The sequence below is a fragment of the Rana temporaria genome, chromosome 1, assembly GCF_905171775.1.
Source record: "Rana temporaria chromosome 1, aRanTem1.1, whole genome shotgun sequence".
NCBI lineage: Eukaryota > Metazoa > Chordata > Amphibia > Anura > Ranidae > Rana > Rana temporaria.
In genome coordinates this window covers 490,095,429-490,107,036 of record NC_053489.1, presented here as the reverse complement: position 1 = coordinate 490,107,036, position 11,608 = coordinate 490,095,429, and the positions used below count along the sequence as shown (strand labels likewise).

The window sequence follows — 11,608 nt, the reverse complement described above, 5'->3', positions numbered from 1 at the left end:
CTGACATATGATTTGAAATATGTTGGGGTGTAGAGACCATTCTCCTGGACTCAGTTGCTGGCGGCATAAAAAATCCGCCTGACAATTTTCTACCCCTGGAATGAAGACCGCAGACAGGGAAGGAATATGCCTTTCTGCCCAGGACAGGATGTGATTCACCTCTCTTTGAGCATCCAGACTTCTGGTGCCTTCTTGGTGATTGATATAGGCCACAGCTGTAGCATTGTTGGACTGTATCCAAACAGGACAACCCTGTAGTCTGTAAGACCAGACTCTGAGGGCCAGATGAATTGCCCAAATCTCCAGAATGTTAATGGTTAGGAGCTTTTCGGCTCCGGACCACTTTCCCTGGGCAGATGCTTTCTTCCAGAACTGCCCACAGCCTAGAAGGCTGGCATCTGTGGTTACCATTTTCCAGGGAGTAGTGCTACATGTGGGGGCTCGTCCGGGATTGGCTGTTACCTCTAGCAACAGAACTGGAAAAATTGAAAAAATTTGCTTTATTGAGAGTCTGAACTTGATGGGGTGTTGAACTGAAAGAAAGAAGGGGGTTAAGGTCAGGCCACTTGGCAGAGACGTCGGCTACACGTGCAACAGAGAGGTGCATGAAGCAACGTGCCAAAATGAACCTGAAGGAGGAGGAGTTCCCGCCTCCTGCGTGAGACGAGTGTGCGTGTCTGGCACGAAAAGGACATTGCATGTCAGTGTATTCGCTGCCACCAACTAGACTGAGGCCTATGATGTTCCCGTCCGGAGCTAGTGTGAGCTCCGCATTGCCAGGAGCCTTGCTGACGGATACGGGTATTCGCATAAGACCGAATGCGCGTTTTGTTCTATACACCAGTGAAAATGTGGAGGCGCTTGGTATGTTGTGCCCGAGATGCGAGGAATTGGTCGTCCAGCTCCGACCTTTTGGCCGATGCTTCCAATGTAGGGAGTACTTGTTAGGAGTGGATCAGCCCACCAGATCGTCCCGCGCCTATCGAGTGGATTGGATCACAGGCGCCGTCACTTTGGAAAAAATTACTTCCTGGCCTATGTCCAGACCTACACCTGCCGTGCCTGCTATGGTGAGTGACCTCAACAGAAATGTCACTATTGCAAGTGTTCCGGAGCCACCAGCAGATGTTGTTCCCAAAATTGTTTGCACGTCAGGTTGTTCCTACTGCTCCCACCGAGAGGAAGGTGGGATACGTAAAGGCTTCCAGAGGCCGCGGTCAAGGTCAACCCCAGCGACTACCGGGACCGGACTCCGAGAGAGTTGTTGCCCTTGTGAAGTCCACGTCAGGAACTGGTAGGCAGGCTGGGGATAAACTGACAAAACCTGTGCGCACCTATTCACCTGCAGAAGAGTGGGGGGACTCTGATATGGACTCTTTATCAGACGCAGGTGGTGATCACTGGTTTGAACCAGAGTTCCCCGAGCTAACGTGGAACAAAAGATGGAGACCTGCCTCCACTCATAGCTCGGAGAAGTGTTCAGCTATGAACTCGGGAGGGGCAGAAACCCTGGGTGTTAACTTAGAGACTGTTATTGATGCAGGAACTGTTTCTGGTAAAAAAAGATGCACCCCCATCTATTACGCTTCTCTTAAAAAGGTCACCGGAGGCATATGTAATGCCGGGACTAGGGAGCTCCCATTCACTACCCAGACTCGCCCGCTTGCAAAGGGTATTGATGAAGAGGGTAGCTATTGAGTTTGGCCTGGAGTTCCCTTATGTGCCAAAGGCAACTATGGAGGAGACTGAAGCCAATCGAGAGAAATGGTATGAGTAAGCCATTTGGGACTATTTGAATGTGCCTAAACCATCCAGAAACTTGGACTATTCCTTTATAATGGCTCACCGCTTCCAGGGATGTCGGCTGCATTGGAGCTATGGTTGGCACATTTACGCCGATCGGGTGGTCATCCAAAGACCTGGCAAGGATGACAGAGTGTACTTTGTCACCACCCTTGACAAGCAGGGAAAATCCCTGACCCTGCCGGATCCCTGGTTCTACTTGTGAAAGACCGGCAGGGCCTGTGTTGGAGAGTTTTTTTTTATTTCTCCAAAGAAGTTCTATGAAGGAGCTTTATTTCTTCAGTTTGCTGTGATACTTGAACTCAGGAGGGGAGGAACTAGTCAGTGAGGACCAGGGCCTCTGAGGACTCCGAGATCAAGACTTGTTTTGGCAAGGACTTGTGCAAATTGTAAATTGCGATTTCTGCCACCAGGTGGCAGTGGTCAATAAGAGTAGGGAAAGACTCTTTAAAGCCTAGCTACTGTGTTCTTTTAGAAGGAAGAAGGGAAGCTCCACCTCCACCGAGGTGCAGCTTTGCTCTGTCCTGACTGTCTATAATATTAGAAGTAGAATTATTGTGTGTGTGTTCTGTTTTCTTTTAGGTCAGCTGATCTTCCATCAAGACTGCCAGAGAATGGGCGTGTTAGATAGATAGAACAGGGGTGGTGATGTAAACCTGTGTATTGTTACAGCATGACAATGTATACTGTGTTCGTATTTCTTTTCTTCCCTTCCCATCCAAGTTAAAGGTTCAGGTGCTGGTGCTCAGGTTTGAGTGCCATTGTTCCCGCTACTGGGGACAGTGTCTTTCTGTAGTGGGGGGAGTATGTAGCGCCCTGCTCCTGATGAACAGGCGCTGCTTCAAATTTAATGGGGGTCTGAGCTGTCATTTGGCTCAGACCAGAGTGATTAAAGGCAATTTAGCCTCTGTTCCAGCCATGGCTGTGCTGGGAGTGATCCACCATTGATCGCCTGGGGGTGTTATTACCACCCCAGGCCAAGGGTGGCAGCAGTCAGGTCATGGTATATTGAGTGTCCCCCTCAGCAGTGATCAGTGGGAGTGGTTACCACGCTGTGCATGCTGGGAGGGGTACTTAAGGGACAGACGCTATTGGTGCGGGGTCCGTCCGTTCGTGCCTCGTGGCCCGCCTGGCCGGGGTGCGTGTTGTGAATCCTAGATCCGGGACCATGTTGGCCTCGGGGCTGTGGCTTCGTCTGGTCTAAAGGTTCTAGTGAGAAAAGCTAAAAAGATCCGGCTTCTGAATCCTGTGGCAGAGGATTACGGACCAAAATATATAAGAAAGGAAGGTCTGTGGCAGAGACTGTACTTTATTTTGTGCGCCATCCCCGCTGCTAGGCCAGTGAGAGGGACCTATCCGGGTGAGCATTACCCACTCTGGCTAGAGTGGCAACGAGAACTGTTTGCTGGAAACAGGAGTGTTTCCTTACTTTGTGACTGTGCACCTGAACCTACCTACCCTTCCATCCCTTACTCCTCTTTTTTACTAAAGTTCTCCAAAATAAACCCAAAGAGAAAAGAGGTACATTGTGTGTGGACATTGAAATTCTTTGGACTCTCCTTTCACCCTGGACAGCGAGAATAGAGGTAACGTGCCACCCAAAATCTAAACCAGCAGCTCCTACGGGGGTAGTGCTACATATGGATTATATAATAGAGATATTATTATCACTAACTGTCTATGTAGGTAAAATAAAACCACAAACAAACCACATCTGTAGAAAATATGAAGTCTGTTAAAGGCTAATGCATATTTTGCACCATGTTACATTTACCCGTATTTAGGATGTAACATGCAACAGAGTGCAAAATTACACTTTCTCCAGCTCTTAAACTGAAAACCTGTACCTTGGTACAGACAGAGAGCCGGAGGAAGAGTCTGCAGAAACCCTGAATTGTATCTATGATCCACTAAATATGGGTGCAATGCTTTTCAGACTTCTGTGAAAAGAAAAATACATGATATGTTCTGCAAAAATTGTATAATTATTATTTATACAGAAAAGTACTTTAAACAACATTTTATTGGAAAATACCATGCCCCACGATGACCAACTGGTCTAATAATCTTGAAACATTAGGATATGTATCCATTAATTCATATTAAGACTTTTACATAAACCAATTTATAGATTGTGAAAGGAAATTCGAAAAGCAATTAAATTTGTCTACATGCCATGTAAAATAAGAAATGTAATCAGCTGGAACTGACTTGAAGCCTAATCTGTTGTGTTCATCTTGAAAAACATCAGGCTTACTGAAAGGTAAATTACTGTTTTTCCAGTCCCACCAAAAAAGCACGTATGTAATGTCTTCTACAGTTAATGCAATTTTTTTCTTTGAGTAAGACTGAGCAATTCTACATTGTACATAGGAAGGAGGACAAGGTTTAAATCTAACAGGGTGAGTCACTTTAGAGGAGGAGAAATATATTAACACCCTAGCCTTAGAACAGACTTTAGACAGCCACATCACATGGAGATCTGTTTCTAGATAACAGAAGAAAATAAATTAGATGTGGACACACAGACAGGTATCTCAGGTTCAACATTTTGTGTCGCCAAGATCTCTCCCTACAGCCAGCATCATGACATTCAACGGAACATGGAAAGCCGATAGAAGTGAAAACTATGAAAAATTTATGGAAGTTATGGGTATGTTTCTTGCATTTTTGTCACTGAATTATCTTAGTTTTTTATATTTCAAAGTCATATATGAGTAACTTAAACTAAAAAAATGATGTAACGTGAATCTATTGTCTTTTCTAGAGAAGTAAACTGTGTCCTTTTAAAGTAAATTTAGTTGAATAATATGCGTTTTAGTATTCTCTTGTGATAACAAATCCCACATTTCACCATTGTCTATTCTTTTACCAGACTGTGTCATTTGTCTCTTGTAGGTGTGAATGTAATGAAACGTAAGCTGGCTGCACATGATAACCTGAAGATCACAATCCAACAGGATGGGAACAATTTTAATGTAAAGGAATCCAGCACCTTCAGAAGCATTGAAATCAATTTCACCCTTGGAGTCCAATTTGAGTATGCTCTTGCAGATGGAACAGAACTCTCTGTAAGTTGAAATTAAATATCCACTGTAAAGTGACACATTTTAAATATAGAATAAGCTATTCAGCTCTCCAGCCCTTACATTTGTGAGGTCTCTAAAACCGCAGTGATTTTGTGAGTTTACTTATGTACTTGCAGCAAAATATTTGTACCTTTACTGTAGAGACAAGGGCCTTTCGCTGGCCATACACCTATAGATTTCTTTAATTCAGCCTGCAGGCTGAACAAAAAGAAATGTAACATATTCCTCCATCCAAGCTAAACAGCACAGATGGATGAATCTCTTCTGTCAACTTTGTATTCTGACAGCCAGCACCCATGGCTGTCAGAATATCCAAACAGTGGTTGTATCTAACTGGATGCGGCTGCTGTATGGCTGACATATTTCTGCCTGGCTCCTTTGATTTTCAGATCGAAAAGGTGTGAGGTGGGAGGGAGTAGACTGGGCCACTAATTTTTGTTTATCAAGAACTGGGTGAGATTTGGCAACTTTTAGTCCTAAGGAAATCTCATTTTGTAGGACAATCTCTGGAACGAGTGATACAGACTTCTGAATACCTAAATGCTTGTTAGCTGCAGTTTATTAAACGGAACACAGTACTTTTAGCACTGTTGATGCTCGAACATACTGACAAGTTTATGTCCAGAATTCTATGGGCTTGCACAGCCATGTAATAAACTGACACAGACAGGGTTGAAAGTATGTTTATGGCTCTCATCCAGTTTTGCGGCTATTGCGCTATCAGCTTGTAAATCTTGACATTAATTGCCTGTTTTCTTAGGAGATGAAAGTTGAGATTGTGTGGCCAAAACAAATGGCCAAATCCTATTTCTTGCAATTCATAATGCTAGTGTATTTAGTAAAATTATGACTGAACATGTTGCTGCCATGTTGTCAACCAGCTCAAAGTAAAACAGCATAGTCTGAACTAATGTTTAACTAACAGCAATAAAAAAAAGTCACTCATGACATCCCTAGGCCTGAATGATATATTGTAACGACCTTTAAAATAGATACACCCACATTGCCAGGTGTACACCATATCTAAATCCCCTGCTTTATTTGATAAGGCGGTACAAAGAGCAATAATAAACAAGAGGCTACAGCACACAATAAGATTTCACCAATAGTGGAGAGCTAAGGTTCGGGCCGAATCTTAGTTCATCGCTATTCGCCAATCAGGGAAGTTTTGATTGGTTGAATTAAGTTATTACAGAGCTTACAAATTGCTCACAATTCCAGAAAGATCTATTTACAAATCTAAAAAAAAAACACTCATTTGTATTTGTAATATTTTAGCAATGTAGTGAAAATTTCATTTTTTTTTGTATTTTCTTTTAAACTTCTAGGGCTCCTGGAATTCAGAGGGAGATAAACTCGTAGGGACATTTAACAGAAAGGACAATGGAAAAGAGCTGAAGACATGGAGAGTGATAGTTGGGGATGAACTTATACAGGTACGTCTTTCCATTTGAATATTGTATGTTTTATTTGCATGGAATGATGACACTGTATTCTGCTGCACCCATACCATATGTTTATAGTCCTGAAGTGTTCTCAAATCTCAGAAAGAGCCTGAATTTACAGTGTTTCTGGGGTTGGTAATAATGTAAACTTTTTTGGGATTGCCTGAACTACTAAAGAAGAGTGCGGACACAATAGTAATTTTTGTAAAAAAAATAAGAATAAAACTACGAAGCACATCCTTTAACTGAAGAAATAAATATAGAGGACTTGGGAATGGACATAGATGTAATAAATACACTGATTGTGAAATTTAATTGCGACACATTGCGGGAGATTTGCTAAAACTGGTGCACACAGAATCATCTAACTTCAGTTTGTTCAATTAAGCTTTGACAAGAAAACCTGGAAGCTGATTGGTTACTATACACAGTTGCGCCAGATTTAGTGTGAACCAAATTTAGTAAATCTCCCATATTGGAAGAAGATTTCTTGGTGGATTTAGTTTGAGCATATACTTGTGCAAGTACGGTGGCACTATTTTACGTTTATTTTATATACTTTTTATGTGAGAACATATTTAGGTACTCTCAGCAATTTCAAATTTCTGATAATTATACATACATTGGGATTGCATGGTAGAGCATTTTATAGTCAATGGCCATTTTTGATGGAGGTTGCTTGTGGAAGCCTGAGCTTACAATTACACTTTCTCATGCAGCTTACCTGTCATAAACCAGTAGATTCAAGGTTTTCTGTTGAGCTCTGCTTTTTATTACCCTTTCTTCAAACTCTAAAACAGTAGCCATTTATACGGAGGGACTTGGAAAATCACACTGGGACTGCAAATATATGACTTATTCTATGTAAGCGTGTTTACACCATACATACCAGAAATTACATTTCATTTTGAGTGACTACAAAAAATAAAGACATCGGGGTTGATTTACTAAGGGCCAATAGACTGTTTATTTTAGCAGAAAGTTGAATTTTGCAAGGGAATTTCCCCCCCACAGCTTGAATGTGCTGAAGCTTTGATGACTATCATTAACCAATTATGTGCAAGCAAAAATGGTTGGGTATCCCTCGCAAAGTAAAATTGCATCACCATCATTGAGCTCTGGGGAAAATTCCCTTCCAAAGTGAACAGCCTATTTACTGTTAGTAAATCAACCCCTTTTGTGTTTAATACAGAATCATTAAATGTGCTTTTGTGAATCCTTGCTTTAAAGTAAAAAGAAAATACTAAACTTTGGATTGTCACGTAGAGGGGTAATCTTCCAATTGGGACACTAGTTCTGATGACCTTGGTGATAACCAGTTATTCCCTCACCTTGGAATAACTTTCTCGAACTTTTCGTTTTGGATACACAGCCACAGATGGCAAAAAAAAAAACAAAAAAAAACTTTTGGGATCATAACCTACTCTGAAAGAAAAGGGTTTTGCCTTTAGTTCTCCTTAAAACTTGGTGCCAACATTAAGGTGCCCACACACCAACAGATCAGGCCAATCAAAGGCTCTTTGAATCATACATTATTATGGCAGATATGTGAACTGAATGAGTTATCAAAGTGCTTTTGGTCTAGCTAAGTAACTCACATTGTCAGTTAGACATATTCCAGTATATCCTTACTAATTAAACATATACACACTTTGTAACGGTTCAATAACCATAATTTTTTTTCGATTTGGTCTTTTTCAGACATACACTTATGAAGGAACTGAAGCCAAGAGAATTTTCAAGAGAGCCTAGATGTTCCTTAAAATTTGAAAGGCCACACTGCTGCAAGTTACTGAAATATCACCTGCATTACAGAGTAAAAGTTAACAATCCATCTGTCCTCACAACTGCAACAAACACATATTCATTGCTGTATATAATAGAGATATTGTAGTTTATCTAAAACATGTGTGCTATTTTCTTATCATCAATAAAAAAGACCTGTTTATTGCTGCTCATCTTTTTCAACTTTAATGTTTTTATTTAAGGGCTAATAAACATTATGCATTTGATCTGTATGGAAAATAGTGAAATTATGATGGGGACAGAGATGGTGGGAACACAAAAAGGATACAGCTTTTATTTTAAAAAACAGATCATGGGGTTGATTTACTAAAGTTGAAGAATGCAAAATCTGGTGCAGCTTTGAATAGAAACCAATGAGCTTCCAGGTTTTATTGCCAAAAGCTTAATTGAACAAGCTGAAGGTAGAAGCTAATTAGCTGACATGCAGAGCTACATCAGATTCTGAATGCTCCCCCCCCCCCTCCATTTGTCAATATTCTAACAAGAGATTTATATTTAATTTAGGCTGGGTTCACACTGGAACATGCAGCGGCTCACACCATGAGTCCAGTGTGTCTCCATCCACTGTTTCAGGTCTGATTTCAGCCCAAATTTTGGGCTGAATTCAGACCTGAAACAGACCAAAAAACACACAGCAGTGGCGTCTCCAGTTTTTATATTTAGGGGGGGGCACATGGGGGGATAGGGAAAAAGTAGGGGGGCTAACTTTAAAATGCAATTATATATATACATTATATATATATATATATATATATATATATATATATATCCTGGGGCCCTTTTTACTATGATCCCACAACGGGCCCTTTCACATGGTCTGCAGTAAGCTCCCTTCCTACTATACTGGGGTCCCCCAGGGTGGCAGAAAACAAGAGATATATGTCACCAGCACACCAAGAAAATATAAGGGTCCAAAGCTGCGGGAGAACGATCAGGGTTGCAAAGATTGTCTTGCCACCGGGCCCTGGTGTTCTGCCACTGTGGGATTCCCCAGCTGTCCTGTCCCTGCTATTTACAGCGCTGGTCTGTCATCTGTCTCCTTGTCAGCGGTAGCAGTCTATTAGGATTTAGTGCTGGTGACATTATGGGTGCATGCAGGGGAAGGCTGGCACTATAGGTAATAGAGAGCCGAGCCCCCAGCTGGTCACCTAGCAGCAGTAATGGGGAAGGAGCAGATCGGGCGGCTGTGTGAGCGCTCGTATTATGCAGTGTCAGCGAGCAGAGGGAGGGGGGGAGGAATCACCCGCAGGAGCTGACTGGGGATGCTCTCCCTTTCAGGAGAGACTGTTACTCCAACGGCGGCCCAAGCAAAATACAAAAAATGCATGGTGGGGCACAGCATAATGTTGGGGGGGGGTCAGGGCCCCCTCTGGCCCCCCTTAGGGACGCTCCCGAGCAATTCGCACCATAGCTGCTGCTGACATGTGTGAACCGGTCACAATCTCCTGCTATGCGAATTGGATGCAGGGAAACCCAGCAAGTGTGAACCCAGCCCTAATGATGGTTCACACAGTAGTGTGAAACCATTGCCTCCATACTGTGCACTGATGAGAGCTAGCAAGATTGATATGGTTGAATACCAATTAATATACAAAGCAGATACAGCCCACAATTATACAGCGTCTCATTGAAATTTGGTGGTTTTGGATCATTGACCCGAAAAATTATTTAATGGGGTTGTAAAGGTAGAATTTCTTGGCCATTTTTCAGAGAATATGAATATTAACACCAAAAAAAAAATATTTTCCTCATTGTTAGTGTTTGGCTGAAGCTATTTATTATCAATTAACTGTGTTTACTCTTTTTAAATCATAATAACAGCAGAAACTACCCAAATAACCCTGATCAAAAGTTTACATACCCTGGTGATTTTGGCCTGATAGCATGCACACAAGTTGAAACAAAAAGGTTTGAATGGCTATTAAAGGTAACCATCCTCACCTCTGATCTGTTTGCTTGTGTAGTACTACCCCCAGAGGAGCTGCTGGATTGTTTTGGGGGGCATGTAACCTCTATGTCCTCGCCATCTAGGGTATCAGATGAGAGCTGAGAAAAAGTTCAATGTACTTTTCCTTTGATTTATTTGCTGAACTTGGTAAAAGAATAAAATAAGTAGTTGAAGAGTTGGAAGGGTAATAGGTAATAGATTTAGGTGTACAACTTCTGTCCGGAAACACTCCTGCTTCCAGCAACACAGCTTTCGTCGCCACTCTAGCCAGAGTGGGTATTGCGCACCCGGATAGGCCTCTCTCACTAGCCTTGCAGCCGAGATGGCGCACGGAAATTTTGGTAAAGTCTCTGCCACAGACCTTCTTAAAATGGAGATATGTTCAGTCCAAAATCCTCTCAACACAGGATTCAGCACCCGGATCTCTCCCGAACAACTTCTTGTGAACTTAGAACTGACAGGCGACCATCGTTCAGCCTTTCAGTAATGGTGTGTCCTTCGATGAAGTTCAAGGCCTCTCCTGAGATACCAGCCTCGTGCTCGGTGCTCTCCAAGATAGATTCTTCATCAAGTGGCTTCCTCCCTCCAGAACGGACAGCACAGGACCACTCTGCAAATGTAGACCCAGTCTGACTACTGGGTCTACTAAGTAGATCACAACTCCGAACCAACGCTGTCCCGGAGCCAGGAACACTTGAACATGCACCCCCGGCCAGGAGGGCCACACACGGGGGGTAGTGGGACGACAGACCTAGGATCGACGACCCTGGACCAATGGCGTCAGTCCCTTAAGTACTCCTCCCCAGCATGCACAGCGGGACGATCAACTCCCACTGACTGGCTGCCGAAAGGGGAACAACCAAAACACCTTGACCTGACTGCTGCCACCCTTGGCCTGGGGTGGTAACGGCACGCCCAGACAACAATAGTGGTCACTCACAGTACAGCCATGGCAGGAACGGAGGTCCAAATTTAGTAAAAAAAAAACATACAGTCTGAGTCAACTAACTCTCAGACTACCCTCTAAACTTAAAGCAGTGCCGCCTAAAAAGTAGCAGGCCGCTACACACTCCCCCCACTAAACTAGACACTGTCCCCAGTTTCAAAACCATGACGTCTCAAGCCTGAGCGCCACACCTGAACCCATTGAACAATGCAATGACAGTAGAGAGGAAAAGAGAGAGAATAATAAAATATAACAAGTGTTATCACATCACAGTATTCTGTACAATTCACATTATTATTCCTATCTATCTAGTCGGCCCCATTCTCCGACAGTCTCGATAGAAGATCAACTGGACCTGAAAAATAAAATAGAAACACACATACAATACCAAATTATATACATTCCTTAAGGAAGAGCGAAGCTGCACCTTCTGTTGTAAAGGTGGAACCTCCTTCCTCCTCAAGGAGCATTCAAAAGTGCTAGGCAAAAAAAAAATATGAAAAGGGAGAAAAAAAAAAATCTCTCCTGAGCGTTACAGAACACTGCCCTCTGGTGGCAAAGTATATGATCT

General features: G+C 42.7%; 1 protein-coding gene across 1 annotated transcript; it reads left to right on the top strand.

The window, feature by feature from the left end:
* Positions 1 to 4,319: 4,319 nt before the first annotated feature.
* FABP2 (fatty acid binding protein 2) lies at positions 4,320 to 8,295 on the top strand. Its single transcript, XM_040330195.1, has 4 exons — positions 4,320 to 4,456; positions 4,702 to 4,874; positions 6,221 to 6,328; positions 8,039 to 8,295. The coding sequence occupies exons 1-4, from the start codon at positions 4,390 to 4,392 to the stop codon at positions 8,087 to 8,089; spliced, it is 399 nt and encodes a 132-aa protein (XP_040186129.1). The 5' UTR covers positions 4,320 to 4,389; the 3' UTR covers positions 8,090 to 8,295.
* The last annotated feature ends 3,313 nt before the right edge of the window (positions 8,296 to 11,608 follow it).

Bases quoted from the DNA above. Each gene is read 5' to 3' on its own strand.
- FABP2 (XM_040330195.1), top strand. From the start codon at position 4,390: ATGACATTCAACGGAACATGGAAAGCCGATAGAAGTGAAAACTATGAA. The intron at 4,457-4,701 runs GTATGTTTCTTG...TGTCTCTTGTAG, and splicing joins AAAATTTATGGAAGTTATGG to GTGTGAATGTAATGAAACGT. The intron at 4,875-6,220 runs GTAAGTTGAAAT...TTAAACTTCTAG, and splicing joins CAGATGGAACAGAACTCTCT to GGCTCCTGGAATTCAGAGGG.